Source organism: Microdochium trichocladiopsis (assembly GCF_020744255.1).
Source record: "Microdochium trichocladiopsis strain MPI-CAGE-CH-0230 chromosome Unknown B0I36scaffold_12, whole genome shotgun sequence".
Taxonomy (NCBI): domain Eukaryota; kingdom Fungi; phylum Ascomycota; class Sordariomycetes; order Xylariales; family Microdochiaceae; genus Microdochium; species Microdochium trichocladiopsis.
Genome location: NW_025763555.1, coordinates 1,453,262 through 1,470,720, shown reverse-complemented (window position 1 = coordinate 1,470,720; position 17,459 = coordinate 1,453,262). Strand labels below are relative to the sequence as shown.

Sequence of the window (17,459 nt, the reverse complement as noted above, 5' to 3'; positions counted from 1 at the left end):
CTTAAAGATAGATGCGCGCGTCATACTTCTGACGCAGCTTATTAAATCGTGCTGCACCTGACTTGCACAACTTCGCGAAGTTCTCTTTCGTCCGATCTCTCCTCTTTGCCATGGTGGCGGTTGCGTGCATAAATGTCGACATCTGATTTGGGGGATGAAGCGACTCCTTTAGTAGCAGGGTCGTGGCCTAGTTCCAGGCCCGGGGCCGTTTCCAGCCCTCCCAATATAGAACACACCAAAATGGACTTGCTACTGTGGGCCCATACACGCGATCCTGCAGGCTCTAAGCCGGCTCCCCTTGCATTGGGGCGGCCCTTTCACTGGGTCGACCCTTCCGCTGGGGGTTCTTTCCCTGGGCCAACCCTTTCACTGGGGTTCTTGGGGTTCTTTCCCTGGGTCATTCCACTGGGGCGGCGCATTACGCTGAAAGTCGCGCATAGACGTCGAGAATCTATGAAGCTTAGCGGCGGAGAAATGCTTGACATACGAGAACGACTTCTCGCCTCTGAAAAGCTGCTAACGGTCCCTGGTGGGGAGAGGCCTTACCAGAAATAACGTGTAGAGGAGCGCATTCACCAGTCTTCCTAGTCGCTTTGGGGTGGGAACACCAAAAGGCTGTACGCACACAAATAGTCCCCTGGGCTGTACTAGGGATGGATGTAGCAGTGACCTTCAAAGGTCCGCAACCGTGGCATTCAGGGAGATAAACCTTAGGTAGCCCGCCGAGTGTAGAATGTAGAAGCTCCCGTAGCCAGGAGCTTGGTCAAAGCTCCAACACCCTGGTGCCCGTCTCCGCGACGAAGCCAGAAGCTGGGACAACCTGGGCGGTATGGGCAGTCACGCTAGACAGCCACAAAGAGACACATCTAACAGCAACAAACAGCGAGCAACGGCGATGAACAGCGATAAGCCGTAATGTACAGCACCTGGCAGCGATGGGAAGCTCTTTATTCAAGAATCAGAAGTGCAGCGTTAAAGATGTATCGGTACTTAATACGCATATTGCATAGAGACAAGGTCAATCTATCTAAGCTGTCGGCTGGCTCCCCTCAGCCAGTAGATATTCTCGTACTTTCGCACCTAGACCCTGTGTATCCTGAGTTCGCCCTTCGCTTACTAATATTGCCAAGTCTGCGAGCTCATTGCAGGCAGTAACAAGTTTAGGGGGGGACTGCCGCCTGATGTTCGACGCGATACGCTTCAACGACGATATATTAAAGCCAGAGGATCTATCTCTGCAACATATAAGCATCAACGTAATTTTAATTCATAAAGGAAATACGCACGCAACAGTTTCTACTACATCAGAGTAGATCAGAAAGTAGAAGGGTAGCTGCACAGCAACATCCCGCAGGCGTCTGGCATATCGTAACGTAAATGCATAGCGAGTGGGCCAGCATAGCGAGTGGGCCACCTCCATCACTTCACTAGAATTCCATCTTCTAACACATCTTACTCAACAACCAGCCATGGAGACCCCTTCTAAAGATAACCAATTGAATCTCGCACTTCAAGCTATGGACCGTGATCCTTCCCTTTCTATACGCCGCGCAGCTGCAATCTACAACGTCTCTCGAACAACGCTTACCCGCCGCTATAAGGGGACGCCTTCTCGACGCGATAGCCTACCAAATTCGATGAAATTAACAGAGCTAGAGGAGCAGACGATTGTCGACTATATTCTCGACTTGGATGCGCGAGCATATCCTCCTCGGCTAAGTGAGCTTGGAGAAATGGCGAATCGACTGCTCGATAAGCGGGCTGCGCCACGACAGATATCAGTCGCGTTAACGAATTCTTCGTGAAGCTGAAGATACAGCTCGACAAAGGTATCCTACCCGAAGATATCTGGAATATGGACGAAACAGGGTTCCGTCTCGGAGTCGGCTCTAACGACGTTATCGTCACTAAACGAAGTAAGGCCTATAAGCACCATATCTCCCTACCAGAGAACCGTGAGGCAGCAACAGGGATAGAGGCAGTGTCGGCGGCAGGCGCTGTCATCCCGGCGTTCCTGATACTCTCTGGGGTCCGTCATATGGCACGGTGGTACTGCCAGCCGGAGTTACACCCCAACACCTGCATCGCGACATCAGAGACAGGCTTCACAAACGACGAGCTTGCGTTCGCCTGGATCCAGCACTTCAACCGCCATACAAAAGGCCAGGCAGTTGGAAGCCACCGGTTGTTAATCATTGACGGTCATGGCTCGCACCATACAAGTGAGGTTATCGAGTACTGCAATATGAACAACATTATCCTCTTCGGGCTGCCACCCCACCTGACACACCTTCTGCAGCCTCTTGACGTTGCTGTGTTTCAGCCATTGAAGCATTATCAGGGTATCGCCGTCGACGAGCTCTGCCGTAGCGGTGTAGGGGAGATCACGAAGCTCGAGTTCCTCGGATACATTGAGGCTGTTCGCAAGCAGGCCTTCAAGCCGGCCACCATCAAGTCAGCGTTCAAGAAATCGGGCATTTGGCCATACAACCCCCTCGTCGTACTTCAGCAGCTCCAACAGCGGCTTCCTCGCACGCCGTCTCCGGTCCAATCAGGGTCATCGCCAGTCGGTACACCTGTCACCATTCGACAGGTTTCTAAGGTCGCCAGAAGGCTCAAAAGGGACCTCAGAAACAAGGAACTCACAGCCGAGATTGAGGTCAATATTGAGCGCATTATGAAGGCAGCGATTACTTCGGTGGCGGAGCTAATTCAGGTGAAAACCGACCTTTCCAAGACCCGTCACGCGGAGAACGTCAGAAAGGCCCGGGAGCCATGAAGAACAAACAACTTCAATCAGGTGGTGTCTTAACTGTCGAACAAGGTCGGAGCATGGTTCAGAAGGTCCAGGAGGACGAGGAAGCAGTAGCACGTCGTCGACTTGAGGCTATCGTGAAAAAACGGCTTTCGCTTGTAAAAAAGGCTCACAAGGAGGTCGCCAGAATCTGCAGGAAACGGCGCCTCACCGACGCCACGTTCAAGCAGGAGTGTCACAGCGGTGTCGGCGAGTGCGAAACACCAATCACTATGCAGGAAGACATTGTTTATAGCAAATGCCCGTGGCGTGGTTGGCATTAGGTCAAAAAACATCGTCACCTGCGTCATTTTGCTGTGTGCGTCATTTTGCTGTACAGCACCACCTTTAGGTGGTGCAGCATTTATGCGAAATCACCTGAAGTGGGGCGTGGCACGGGTATATGATATTTCTTTTCCTAGGAGAGCGTGCTGGGACATCCTGTGCGGGCCGACAAAATGCTGCCAAGCCACACAAGCTATCACAAGCCCGCTAGGCCCTCACAGGAGACTCCGGGTGAAGAGGTGCATAACCTAGCGTCAGCTGGCTCACTCACGTAAACGTCACTTTACACAGTTTTCACTTTGAAGAAGCGTGCAGGATGACAGCAAGGATTGGCTTACATCCAGCAGCGGTATGTGAATACCCAACGACGGCGTCAATGGTGCTATGAAGACGACGAGGGTCTAATGTATGCCATTTGCAACAAACTCGAGACTACCCATTGAGTCCTGCCGAATCACCTTCCCCAGTTCCGAATATTGTGCCACCAGAGTCGCATGCACGGAGAAGGTATGCGCTCACGGCATGCGTCTGGGAACGGCTGCTCTGTCGTCGTACCCTGTGTGGTAATGACAGTATTGGCGGCTAGGGGCCGGCATGACGAATTCGGGACTCCTGGGTCGTTTCGTTCTCTTCACACATATACACCTCGGCGGGTTCGATGTGAAGTAGTGCTGTGTTTTTGTTGAAGGCACGGGCGTGAACGGATTCGGACTCACCTCTTTCGGCTGAGACTTGATCATCTCCTCGACATGTTTGTGATCATCTGCGCCGAGAAAACGTAGGATGGCGGGGTTGAGATTATCTGGCGTCGGTTCCGTGTCCATCGTGCGGTCGAATGTAGGATGTTTGATGTAGTTCTTGTTATGTAGATGGGCTCAATCGTTGCTTTGACACTTCACATTAAATCAAGCGGGGTTGGTACTACCCCGCTATTGAGCTTGAGTGCGGGGTCACCCCACTTGTGCAGGTGGGGTGTTAAAATGGCGCTCCAACCTTGGACCTACACGCAACTTTACCTCGCCCAAAGTTTGGGCCTTGTTGGGTCAAGGGGGAGAGGCCACTTGTCAGTGTACACGCGGAAGCTTCACATGCTGTCTGCGATATATTTTCTGGATTCTGATGGCCCGCGCAACGATGTCAACCAAGGACAGACCTCACGTCCTCAGAGGTCGTGATGGCGCCTTAGGAAGGTTTTTGTATTTTCCCATTGAGAGCCCTTGGTAGCGTCCCTTGTTCGGGGTCTGTGTCCCGAGAACTTGCGCACAAGGCCTTACCGGCCAGTGTGTCCTGAACGACGACGACAATATGAGTCACCTTGTCAGCAAATTCTTTCGGGCAAGTCTCAAGTTTGAAGACTGGATGAAGTGCTCCCAACTACGGCACCTTGGCTTCCTCGCACCGAACCATCTGTTTCAGACATCCATCGCCAGCCCAAGTCCCTATCAAGATGCGAAGGCTGTCATCCGAACTGGAAACAGCCAAGCACATTGTTCAATAAACGAGACCGGCGGATAGCTTAACAGAATGCGTGCACAGCTCGATCTGGAAACGCATTCCGCTTTGATCAACCACCGGAAGAGTACCATTCTGCTGAGTCTTGTTTAATCCCATGGCGAGTTCATGGCAAGAGCGGTGCGCAGGGCATTGACTGCCTCACCTTCCAACTGGCGCTTGCCTGCCTTTGCCTTTCCGCCGCGACAGGGCCCAACGTGATCCCCGATAGCCCTTATTCACCACTGCATAGCTGGGTCGAAGCACATCCAGAGTATGGGAAGGCGAAGAAAGTTTTGGACAAGGGATGTTGTTCTCACCCGAACGTGATCTATGCCAAGGCAGTTCTGGCGAATGAAATATGCAGAGCGAAGTGACTATTGCCAGGAGGATTCAGGCCAGTCAGCGAGGAGATTGTACGCTCTCCGGGATCATGAATCTGTGAGTACTGGAGATGAGCTGCCCAGACAATATGGTGTTTGTCGAAAGACTCGAGACCGTGAAACTCGCCAGCATCTCATTCCCACTGAGATACAGAGAATTATTGAGTGCCAGATGTGCCCATACTGGGCAGACAACGTTTCTGGATTGGCAATTCAACATCGTTTCGACGCTGACGTGTTTTATGACACTGAGGGGTGATATATCTGTCGAAGGATTCAGCTAACTGAGCCAAGGGCTGCGCGCGATGAAGCTTTGGCTTCTGCCTATGAATGCTGCACTTGATTCCTAGCAAAGTTGTCGATCTGAAACTGAGCCGGCTGTGGAGAGCCGAAGACTTGGGATGTCGGCCATGGGTAGCTATCCCCGCGAGGAGCTGGGAGGTCGCGGATAGGTTTCCAAGCAAAAGCGGAACCGACGGTGCACTTGAGGTGGGATATGGGTTCAATCAGCTCGGGGTCGTTACACAGGGCAGAAGATCAGGGATTAGATTCAGCATGGCTGGCAGGCCTCGGCAGGGTGCCGGCCAGACAAGTGTGACCGTTGCGGGACCCGGTCCCGGTCCCGGGATGCTAGGCTGACTTCCGTACACTTGTGGGGACACACGGATGAACTGACTCCACAACATCAAATTGACCTTGCGGCAGCAAGGTCTGCATAAGACAGGCGAGAGGTCGGCCGCATCTGTTGTCTTGACCTGCCAGTACAGGAGGGTGAGTGGCCCAGCAGAACTGAATTCGCATCAGGTGCTTTGTCGCCTGTGATGATACGGGCAGTCACGAAGTTTTCGGCACAACCAAGGAGCCGATGTCTGCGTTTCTGATACAGCATTGTGCAGGTCCAGAGAGCCGAGGACACAGTATGAGGAAGCATGGAACGTACTATGGCATGATATCAGACACGTTGTGGAGGAACGCAGAGTCGTTCGGCCGTGCAGCGATGTCTGATGCAGTGTGGCAACCAATGCGCGGCGTCCTAAAGCGAAGGCCTATTCTAACGAGTTACGCACGGCAGAGCACACCGGCAACGACCAACGACTGCCTGCGTGGTCGCCGGATGGGGCACCGCAGACTTCTCCTGGTACAGACTTATTGGAGGCGCGGCTCGTGGCAGTCTGTGGCCTGCACTGTGTTGCTGGCTCGCGTCTGAGCTCTGAGCCTGCCGCAAGGCCACAGACTGCGCTGCACTTTCACGAGACACTTCTTGGCGCGTCTTGACGCGGTCCATTAAGACGTCCTGAAACGCAGTCAGATCGCCAAAAATGCCTGGTTGATTCTGATCAGCCCTCCTCGATCCGATCCTCGTCTCTGTAAGCAGCACTTCCATGCCTTGCTCCCTTCAGCCTGTCGCGAGGTTCTGTTGTATGCGGCACATTAGCAGCAGGGTCACTAGCAGGAGTAGTTGCTGTTCTAACCTTTCGCCGACACACGAGCTGAGCAACGCAGGCCATTCCACAGTCTTACCAAGCACCTCCTTCGGCAGCAGGCCGCTCTTTTGACTTCCACTTTCGTCCTAATTCACCTCATTGTCGGGTCAGCTCCCCTCACCCGATCGATGCATCCTCAGCAAGTTCGCTGGCCTCTGGCGGCCTACTACGTCAAATAGGATCATCGACATCCAACCCTTTGACCTTCGCTCTACTCTTGAAAGGTCATAGCGGTAGCATACGCAGATTTCTCCAGAGCGAAGGTCGGACATACGAGGAGGAGTCCAAACCTTGGGCTTCCCAGCTTCCAGGCCTAAGTAATAACGCCAAACACCAACAGCGACTTGAGTTCGCTCCACAAAGCCGAGAACGCAAACAACTGTCTTCCACAGGTACGCCATATCCGACTTGTCACCTTATGTGGCATAGCCAGAACAACCAGCACCCGAACAAGTTGGTCACGCTCTCCACATCCTTGGCTTTCAGGCCATGGCGTGATGCACCCCCCGGATTCTCCCAGAAGCTGGTAGAGATGGTCGCCCATTCGGACGCGGCTGGTAATCGAAGGCTGAAATCCCATGATGGAATAAACCACGTCGAAGTGACCATGAGAAGTGGATATTGACCGCTCCGCCATGACGCGGGGGCGTTGATTTAAGGTTGAGGCAGGGCACTCGTGCAGCTGAAGGACGCTGAGCCCCGCCGTGAGCATTGCCGTCAGCGGCCTGGTCGATCACGTCATGGTCTGCTAGCGCAATCATCTGGCGCTAGATCCCTTGAGCCATAACTGGAATCTCGAGACACTGAGAGCGAGGTGCGGGGGCGGGGGCCGTCCCCAGACCCTTATCAATTCTTATAAATTTCGGATGTATTATCGGGCCGAGAGGATGGTTGCTAAGGTCATGCGCATTGCTGGCTGCTCGCGTCGTTCCCACCTGGCGCAAAAATGAGGGATAATGAGGCCTGGCCACTGGTGTCGTGGACCCACTTGCCGGGGATCTCCTCTGGCAGCATGACGACCACACGCAGCATGCAGTCTGTACGCATGCAGTCATCGTTATTGTCCCGCATATTCCTAAACACTCAGCATTTCGTCACGGCCTCTCGTGTCCTAAATGCGGCGACTCATAGTTGAATGCGTGCTCGAGCGCTCAGGTACTTGTTTTGTTCAAGGGCCCAGCGAGTACCCAAGGGGGACAAGTAGCTGTTCTCGGCCCGCATAGGATTGGAGTCACTCCGTTGAAGATCCTCATCACATAATCCTAAAGTTCGGACTGCCATTCGTGGCTCATAGCCGGATGCTTGTCTTGGTACAAACAGACTTCGGGCAAAGGCTAGACGTAAAGTGCCGTGGCCTAGGCTGCCCCAGCTCGTGTCTAAAGATAGTCTTCGGAGTCTGTAGAGTGGGCACGCAATCTGAGGCAAGCTAGCCCGGAGCACTCTAACACGGCTGCTATTTGCCTGGCCAGTGTTTGCGCCTTGCGCCGCCCTTGCAAAGGGTCTCGGAAGCTCCCAGCGCTCTTGGCCTGTGTCAGCGACGCATTCGGTCCATGGACATCATCCAGTTCAAGACAGCGTTTTCTCAAAGCGGAAGCACCACGACAGCATGGCGACCATGTTGGCGATCATGAGGCCATTAGCCATTACCGTCGTTCTGCTGGCTTGTGCAACCTGCCCCCGGCTCCACGGTCCGAAACACTATGCACGGAAGCATCACGGGCGTCATAACAAGTGGCACGCCCACGAGCACGACCAGCGGGAGCTTGCTCCTTGTCGGCGATCGCCGCCTTCAACTCCGCAGTGGCACGCTGCCCGTGAATCGTGCTTTGCCTAAAATGGTGATCAGAAGACTTCTGATACGACGTGAAAAATACCTACAGCGTTGCTGTGCTGATCACGAGTGTTAATATCGTACGACACTTCTGCAGTTGTTCAGACATAGCCTTGATCTGGTTCTCCCGGAAGAGGCCTAGGCCAAGTCGGTCGCGCCGTGGGATAAGGAAAAAGCTAATGCACACTGTCTGACCTCCAACAATCCTGCGACCTGGCAACTACAGCGGAGCACCGCCTGAATGATCAGAATCGCTGTCCTCACTACCACTCGAGTTCCTCTCATTTCCAGTCAGGTCCGTTTCGTCCGCGAACTCGACAAAGCCGACTCCCGAGACTGTGTTTCCATCGAGAGAGTCGAAGAGCGCCCCGTTCCGCGCGATATTACCAAGCCGTTCCAAGCGCGAGATGACGCGGTTCCCGAGAGCATGAGCAATCTCACCTAGGACGTGCCGCTGCTCAGGCCAGGCGGCGTCGTTGATCCCTTCCGCGAGGAGTGGCGGAGCCCAGTTGGGGTGCACTCGCCCGTGAGTATTGAGCTGAGCACACTGTAATGAATGGTGCCGGAAGTACAGCTCACAACAGACGCAAGAAGGCTTGCTGCAAGCGATGTACGGGTCGTCCCTTGCGAACCTGAGCTTATTTTGGTAGAAATGCTCAAGGAGGTGTACCTCGCAGTGAATGCTTCCCTTGTCTGCCTCCTCTGGCGCGAAGCGGTCCTGGATCCACGCTTCGAGGCTTGTCTGTTTATTGATCTGCTTAAGTTGTGTCGCCATGGCTTCATGCCTTGGATCGTTGGCTGGCAAGATGCGTTTGAGGATCCCATCTATCGTGATCAGAGAACCGACTTCCGGACGTGGACTCGGGGTCCGAGAGCCCACAGCTGTCACACGGTAGCGCTCTAGAAGAGGCTTCAGACGTGCTCCATCGTCAATGAGGCGTTTGACTGAGCGCAGGTGAGCTGCAACGCGATGAACAAAGTGGACCAGCTTCTTGAAGTTCACCACGCCAGCGGGAGGATTGCTCCCATCTTCAGGATCGCGACCAATATGTCGTGCTTCGTTGAGCACTGGGTCACTCTCCGCGGAATAAGCTCTTTGGCAGCTCAAGACGGGATTCTTACCGGTGTCAGCACCGAGGAGACGAAGGAAGTTGATCAGTCCTTGAGCTGTGCACACAAGATTAGAGCCGACAAGACCAGCCCCGGGAGATATGGTATCATACCGCTGCTCGATTGCGAGTCATGGAGAGAATTGATACACTTGTTGGCAGTCGATTGCAAGAGTTTCAACTCCTTTTTGAGTCTGATCTTGCTAAAGTGCGCGACGCGGTGCAGCAGAATTGTGTCTCCATGCTCATGATATTGCTCCGGGGGAAGCGCAAAAATCTTGACCAGCTGGTTTAAGTAGTTCTCGAGCACCATCCTTGCTGTTTCCTTTTGACTCTGATCATTGACAGCAACCACGAAATGGAAATCTTGGGCTGTCTCTTCGACTGCGATGGCCGCAGTGGTATCGCCGCCCTTCTTAAAATCAACCATGAAGGCGAGGGTTTTGAGAAACCTCTGCTGGGTGGCCAATCCATTCAGGGTGTCATAGTGAATTATCGTGTGAGGTCTCGCAGGAGGGCCTAATCTCTGCAGTAGAAAGATGGCTTCGTACAAACGCTTGAGCAGACGACGGTAACGATGAGATCGAGGATGTTGTTGCGCCATATTTGAGGCAGTGGATTCCAAAGGACGCGCTGTCGAGCAGTCTCGAGATCAGATTTGGAGCTTCGATTGTTGTCAGGGAGGTTGAAGTCGAACCACACCTTGGTCTAAGCGGGCAATCGAAATGAACTCATGAATGGCGTGTGGTTCGACGCCTTCTTCACCCATCCACGGTGGCATACTCCACGTCATTGTTTGTTGTAGCTGTAAACCTGCATGCTGATGATGATGCAACTGCACATATAAGCAAGGAAGTGCTGAATAGTTTGTAAGGCGCGCATGCACATGACGTGGCATGTCAGCCTGCCTCACTGCGAGGCCTCCCCACCAAAGCGGTCCTTGGCGCAGTCCGCCCTCGCCCGCATAACGTAATCCACAAGCGACCCGCCCATACAAGCGACCCGCCCACTTTCTTCCCTCTAAACAAATCCTCAATCTTTTCCTTCATTCTCCCACCATTACCTCTTATGGCGCAATCTAAAGAACACGACCTTATCTTAGCGCTAAACGCGCTTCAATCAAACCCGAAATTAAGTGTTCGAAAGGCTGCATCAATCTATAATGTCCCACGTACAACCCTCCGAGACCGACGACGTGGCGTAGAGCGCAAACGTGATACCCGACCACATAACCAGAAATTGACCCCGTACGAAGAGGAGAGCATCGTACGATACGTAATCGACCTAGATTCGCGATCATTTCCGCCGCGACTTAGTGGTGTTCGAGAAATGGCGGATCGACTCCTCCGCGCACGCGACGCGCCGCGTGTCGGAACGAACTGGGCTACAAACTTCGTACGACGACGACCTGAGCTCCGAACGCGTTTTAATCGAAGAATCGACTATCAGAGAGTCCTCTGCGAAGATCCGGACGCGTATCGCGCGTGGTTTTTACTCGTACGAAACATAATCGCGAAATACGGGATACACGACGACGATATCTATAACTTCGACGAGACAGGCTTCGCGATGGGCAAGATCTCCCGCCGAGACTGTCGTTACAACCTCCGATCGACGCGGCAAGCCAAGAGCCGTACAACAGGGGAATCAGGAATGGGTTACAGTAATCCAGGGCATCGGGGCGTCCGGCAATTCGATCCCGCCGTACATCATCTTCGCAGGCAAGGTCCACCTCGACTCCTGGACGTCCGAAAGCCCTCTACCGCCTAACTGGGTAATTACGCTTACTGAAAACGGCTGGACGACGAACGAGAAAGGCCTAGAATGGGCAAAGCACTTCGACTTTTATACAAAGAGCCGTACGAAGGGCGCTTACCGGCTCCTCATTCTCGACGGCCACCAGAGCCACCACTCGGTCGATTTCGAGCTGTACTGCAAGGACCAGAATATAATCACGCTCTGTATGCCTGCTCATTCGTCGCATAAGCTCCAGCCTCTCGATGTCGGGTGCTTCGGACCTCTAAAACGGGCGTACGGAAACGAAATCGAAGGTCTTATGCGGGCGCACATTACCCACATCGCGAAGGAAGACTTCCTCCCAGCCTTTTACAAGGCGTACGACGCTGCAATTTCGAAGTCAAATATACAGGCAGGCTTTAGAGCGACTGGCCTAGTACCGTACGACCCGGAATACGTCATTTCGCAGCTAGATGTGAAGCCTCATACGCCAACACCGCCAGGTTCCTCTACAGGCCTCCCGCCACCCTGGGTCTCGAAGACGCCAAACAACCCGATTGAAGCCGAATCGCAGACTGAATACATCAAGAATCGTATCGTACGGCATCAGGGTAGCTCTCCTTCATCAATAATTGCAAGCTTACGGCAGCTAAATAAAGGAATCGCAATGATGGTGCACGAGCAAACCCTTGTACGCCACGAACTCGCCGAACTTCGAGATGCAAATGACCGCCTTAGCCGCCGTCGCCGTACAAAGAGAAAGCAGCTACAGAAAGGAGGATCCCTAACAATTAATCAGGCAAAGGACTTGAAGGATCAAATCGATGCGACGCAGCAGTTACAGGCAGAAACGAGTCAGAATAGTGGTCGCGCGAGGAGGACAGAGACGCGCGCGCGACGCTGTGGCGTCTGCGGGGAGCCCGGTCATAATGCGCGTACGTGTCAGAAAGTTGAGTCTATCTCTGAAGAAGAGGATTCTAAATAGTTTTGATTAATTTGAGGCGTTGTGGTTGAATGCACTTATACATTGTCGTGTAAATGCCTAGAAAGTGGGCGGGTCGCTTGTGTGGGCGGGTCGCTTGTGGAGTACGTTATGTATGTTTGTATTTTCCAATGAGTGCAGGGTACCCAGTGGGTACCTGAGGCCCGCTCCACTCTGACCAGCTCCCAGCCGGATCCCTCCGCCCAGCCACGACTGCATACAATCCCTCCGTTATGCCCCAGCAGCTCAATGGTCTGTCAAAGTAACGTTCGGGTAGGTAACGGAAGCCCAACTCAAACTGTTCAATGACTGATCACAAATCCCTGCTGCCGCTCGTACAAACCGCAGTCGCCCCCCTCCCGGATCTTGCTCCAACGGCAGACTATTGTGCACTTTTTGTGCGGGCATGAATTGCTCGGATGTTTGCTGAACACAATTAGCCCAGCCTCAAAGAGAGGCCGATGAGAAAGCTTATTGAGATATTGCTCATGGTGAGCCAAGCCAAAGAAAGGTTGAGGGGGTTTAGCGTGCACGAGCTGGAGTGGGAGCTCACACCCCCAGACTGAAGCGACCGAGGCCCTGGCAGAAGTTGGTGGTGAGTTCGACGAGGAGGATGGCCACTTCTCAGAATCAAAACAATATAGACGAACTCCTTGTGCCGGACGCGAGCTCAGAGCGTTCCGGTAGCATCCTCGGCTTCCGCCCCCTAGCGCAGCGTCCGCAGAGCAGCATGTCGGACGGCCGGCACGGGAATCGGAGGTGCATTGCCCTGAGCTTGGGCAACAACATTTGATCACTCTCACGGATGATGGCCCGCATTCTCATGCACAGGTGCAGGAAAGCGAAGTTGCAAGCAAGGTCGCTGAGACCAGGTTAAACAGGATTGGCTGGCTCAGAGATTCATGAGTTCCTGTCAGCCTGCTAGAGATGGCGGACTTCCCCTGTGCCAGCATCAAGAGGCCCCTCTTCTTGCGTGGCTTGATACGCAGCTCTGTGGTCGGCCGGTCGTCCTCTATATCTACTGAACACTGTGCAGATATCACAGACGAGGGGCCGTGATCTGGATTTGCATGGTTGGCCAGCTCCGTGGGATGTGGTGTGGTTGGAGTCTTGTCCTTCAGCTTCTTCGAATTTCTCGTCATCTTCCCTTTCAAGGCTCTTCTTCTTTCGTTTTGATGTACTTGGCATTGGAGCTTCATTTGAAGACGAAATCTCAATGACATCCACTTGACGGTTGGTGGTTGAATCGCCCTTTGTAGAGATTTGGTTCTGATCCAGTGTCTCCTGTAGTGCCGGCAATACGCGTTTCTTGACAGCGGACCCGATTTTTCTGGCACTGGGCTCGATTATAATGTACTCCTCATCGTCCTTGCTCGTTAGTACTTGCCTCGAGCGAGCCAGTTTCTCTGCTTTAGACGCCGCCCTTTCCTGCGGCCTAGTCTGGAGCAGGCTTGGCAGGGCTTCTCGAGCCTGGACACTCATAGAGCCAGTGGCGATATTGTTGCTTTGAGCTTTGGACTGCCTTGATGGTTGGCTCGATTTCGGGGTAGCTGACGCCTCCTCATCTGGTGGGGAGGACGGAAGGACTACGGGCGATGGTCGATACATGGAAGAAGTATTGACTGGCCGAGAACGAAGAGGTGCACTGCTCATAGGTTGGCTGGACAGTGACAATGTTGCACCGAAAAGGCTCCGTGCATAGCCGCTCTTGCTCGGCGGGCTCACGGCTCGCTTTTGCCGTTGGTCGGAGGAGAAGGATCATCATCATGAGGGGCGGGCATTGACCGTTGTCTCTGCTCGAAAGGCGATTCTTTGGGGATAACCGCGCGCCCGTGGTGACCTGTTGGGGTTCCAACAACCTGTTGTAGAGGTTTTGCACTTGTCTGAGGGTACAGCGACCTTGTTGGTGTAGGCAAGCCCACGGCCGGCGGCCGGGGGATATTTGGTCTTCGGGCGGCCGCTGCAGCTAGACGGTCAACCTTTTCTTTTATTCGTTTGTCGACGAGCTCGGAGGGATCCTGATTTCGGGTGACTACCAGGTCTCCGACTTCCACGATGATGCCGCCACGGTCGAGAGTAAGCACCTCCCCGATTTCGAGGCCATGGTCCTTGCGCCAATGTGTATCTCCCACGGTATTGCCCTGCTCGTCATGAACCATGACGCGACTGTTGTGCGTGTGGTATTTGAGGCGGCCATCCTGCCATCTTTCTGCTTGCGGCGGAGATCGTGTGTGAACAGGCAGATGAACTCATGGACGGGTGCTGAACTGGCCCCGGATGCCGTGGGCGGCGACGTTGCTGAGCTTTGCATGGCGGTGGTCCAGCCAGCACCACGACCTCTCTGCCTTTGCTGCAGCTTTTCACATCAGCCTTACTCGAGCCCGGCTTCGATTCCACTCGCGGCTGGCGACGAGGGGCATGAGGTCCCAAGCATCCACGGACGGCGTCTGAGGCGCGTGAAGTGGCGCTGGACAACACGCGTTTAGAGAGGGTTTCCAGAAGGTGGGGAATGACGCGAAGACACGTGCAGCCACCCTGGACGAAGCACCTGTGCTGAGCACGCCTGGAGCGGTCTGCCACACTTGAGAGACTAGAGCTATCGAAGTGTACAGAAGCTGGCCTGCAATAGACTCGGAGCGATGGAGGCTGTGTACCAGCAAGCTGTCGAAAGGTTCAAGCAGACATCGTGCAAGGGTCGACTTCTGAAGCCATCCAAGCAGGAAGTTGTTAGCTGCTGCTACGTAGATGTTCAAGAGGCCACATGTGGGACCTTCTGGGCTGCGAAGGAGCATTTTAGCGCTCCCTTACTGCTTGAAATAGCTTCCGGACGGATGCCAAGCAAGCAATCTTCGGCTAGTTGCGTATCTTGCGCATGCTCTCAATACGTATAAGTAGCGTACCTAAGTCATGGTGAGGTGCTGTGGGAAATCACGCCCGGCTTGTGTGATGCCATGAACTTCTTGGCTCGCTCGCCGGCCACCGCGCAGGCAGCAAAGCAGGCAAGCCGATCCTGTGGACTCGCTGCTGGGAGTCATCGATCCCTGCATCGCTCAACAGCCACCATACTGCGTAGTACGCCCAGGCAGTCGGCTGTCCTCCGCACCCGCCTCTCCAAAGCTTCCGCCCCCTCACAACCACACATCCAGGCCAGGCACCGCCACGCGCGATTCTGACAAGCACCAACCTTGCAACCCGCCCCGTCGAGCTAGCAGTCACCTGCCGGCTAATGCGTCTTCGTGATTGCGTGGTCTCTGTCCCAGATCCCAGCTCATAAGCAACCGTGCGTGGGGCAACACCTACTCGAAACATGATTTCTTTGACGACCTGCAGCCAGCACCGATTGAATAATTTCTGCTGTTTTGGCCCTCTCGGCGGTTCTGTTCTCTCGTAGAGCGAGACAGCATCTCAATTGAGTTCAAAGCGTCAAAATCGTCTTGTGTTTCCCTTCAATCCTCCCAAGATGCAGTCGATGCAGCGCTCGATTGGGCGCATGATACAGAAGGATCCTGGCGACAATGCAAAAACAGCCGTGCTGCTCAAGGACTATGACGATGCTGAGCAGCTACTCACTAGGGTACGACTCACTCCTCGGTCTCTCGCCAACCACATATTAGCCTCACTAATGGTTCGATGCTTTTCAATCTTTAGCTTGTGGAGCAAGTAGGCTCGTGGCGAGCAGCATGGATTTCACTGGCACACGCCCAGCTGGGCATTGTGACAGAGCTTGAGAGCCTGTATGATCCTATCGTGGGTGCTGCCGACGAGACGGCGAAGCCGCACAACGCAACACCAGAGCTGCTGCTCGAGCGCACACTCCGGCTTAGGGAGGCGCACGACGAGCTGAAGACTGATTTGCTTGAGGAAATCGAGGTTGTGGACGACAAGGTCGTCAAGCCCGTGTCGGCGGCCAGGGACTACATATCGCCTGTGCGCAAGACCATCAAGAAACGGGAGAAGCTGCGCCTCGACTACGAGAATGTGCAGACAGACGTGACAAAACTACAACGCAAGCCATCTCGTACGCCAAAGGACGACAAGAGTCTCGCAAAAGCCGAGGCGGAGCTTGGGCCAAGGTCAGACGTCAGTATCCTGCGCAAAATGATTATTGCTCTCAGCGACCCGGCCATCGTGAGACTGACGTGAGCACCAGGCCTTCCACGAAGTCGACTCACTCCTCAAGGAAATCCTGCCGCCCATGATTGCTGCAGCTTTCAACATGCTTCCGCCTATGCTGGCGACTCTTGTTGTCATACAGAACAGGCTCCTGGGTTTATACTACACCACTCTTCACACCTACTGTGAGGACTTCCATTTCCCCCTCCCGCCTCCGGGCATGGAAAATGTCGTGGAGATGTGGACGTCAGATCACGATCCCATCAAAACGCAGATCGAGGCCCTGGGCTGCGTTGTGGCGGGCAGGAGGGCTCGCATGACAGCAAGACCAGGCGGGACAGACTCGACAGCACTCACACCCACAAATAGGCGGCCAGTGGCGCCAGCCTACAATCCCTCTTCAGAAGACGACAACAACAGTGGGCGCCGAGCATCATCACTAGGCCTCATCCCGAGCAACAGCACCACACGGCCCAACCGCATCCCCTCAACGACGGCAATCAGCCCCAGGCCGGATATCACCAGCAAGCCAAGCTTTTCCGCGGGTATGGCCACTGACTTTACAACAGCCTCCCGCCTGGGCCAGGCCGCTGCAGTGGGGACATCTCCTTCATCCGCATTGTCCTCAGCAGACACACTGTCCCCAGCCGCGGCCCGCACAACTCATATGGAGGGGACTACTTCGGCCGCACCCCCTCAAGCCACTCCAGCACAAGCCACAACGGCAGCAGCAGCATCACCAGCCCGCTAAGCCCACCGTCATCATCAATAGCGACAGCAGCTGCTGCTGCTGCAAAGAAGAAACCGCCACCGCCGCCACCTGCGAAACCAAGGGCAGCGCCGCCGCCGCCGCCCCCAGCGGAATACGTGGTAGCTCTGTACGACTACGCCAGCCAGGGTTCCGGCGACCTGTCGTTCTAGGAGGGCGACCGGATCAAGATTGTCAAGAAGACAGCGACGGACCAGGACTGGTGGCAGGGCGAGATTGGGGGTGTCAGGGGCAACTTCCCGGCAAATTACTGTCGGCCAGGCTGAGGGAGAAATCACTACAAGGGATGACGCAATGCAGGAAGACAATGGAAAGAGATGATGAAATTGTTGGGGCAATGATAATGACACATATACCTCAATTTTGGCAAAGGTCGTGCAAGCCACTGGAAACATACAGATGCAGGAGTTCGGGCGCCAAACGATGCCAGCACGACCAGCATCTTCTGTCCCCCAAATGTGTGGTGCTTGCTTTTCTTCAT

The 17,459-nt window shown here is 54.3% G+C and overlaps 5 protein-coding genes across 5 annotated transcripts; 2 read left to right on the top strand and 3 right to left on the bottom strand.

The window, feature by feature from the left end:
- Positions 1–5,848: 5,848 nt before the first annotated feature.
- On the bottom strand, positions 5,849–6,838 carry B0I36DRAFT_396943 (uncharacterized protein; the record flags this gene model as incomplete). Its single annotated transcript, XM_046161564.1, has 3 exons — positions 5,849–6,347; positions 6,475–6,523; positions 6,712–6,838. 3 exons carry the CDS (start codon positions 6,836–6,838, stop codon positions 6,005–6,007), a joined length of 519 nt encoding a protein of 172 aa, XP_046006078.1. The 3' UTR covers positions 5,849–6,004.
- A 1,117-nt stretch (positions 6,839–7,955) lies between these two features.
- On the top strand, positions 7,956–8,379 carry B0I36DRAFT_46274 (uncharacterized protein). Its single transcript, XM_046162916.1, has one exon. It carries the CDS (start codon positions 8,044–8,046, stop codon positions 8,269–8,271), a length of 228 nt encoding a protein of 75 aa, XP_046006077.1. The 5' UTR covers positions 7,956–8,043; the 3' UTR covers positions 8,272–8,379.
- Positions 8,380–8,488: 109 nt separating this feature from the next.
- On the bottom strand, positions 8,489–9,981 carry B0I36DRAFT_254182 (uncharacterized protein; the record flags this gene model as incomplete). Its single annotated transcript, XM_046150804.1, has 2 exons — positions 8,489–9,435; positions 9,492–9,981. The coding sequence occupies 2 exons, from the start codon at positions 9,979–9,981 to the stop codon at positions 8,489–8,491; spliced, it is 1,437 nt and encodes a 478-aa protein (XP_046006076.1).
- A 3,001-nt stretch (positions 9,982–12,982) lies between these two features.
- B0I36DRAFT_337703 (uncharacterized protein) lies at positions 12,983–14,645 on the bottom strand. The gene is given in 2 exon segments (XM_046155697.1): positions 12,983–13,807; positions 13,822–14,645. 2 exon segments carry the CDS (start codon positions 14,253–14,255, stop codon positions 13,018–13,020), a joined length of 1,224 nt encoding a protein of 407 aa, XP_046006075.1. The 5' UTR covers positions 14,256–14,645; the 3' UTR covers positions 12,983–13,017.
- Positions 14,646–15,556: 911 nt separating this feature from the next.
- B0I36DRAFT_337702 (uncharacterized protein) lies at positions 15,557–17,343 on the top strand (the record flags this gene model as incomplete). Its single annotated transcript, XM_046155696.1, has 5 exons — positions 15,557–15,670; positions 15,745–16,176; positions 16,247–16,848; positions 16,911–17,079; positions 17,131–17,343. The coding sequence occupies 5 exons, from the start codon at positions 15,557–15,559 to the stop codon at positions 17,242–17,244; spliced, it is 1,431 nt and encodes a 476-aa protein (XP_046006074.1). The 3' UTR covers positions 17,245–17,343.
- Positions 17,344–17,459: the final 116 nt, after the last annotated feature.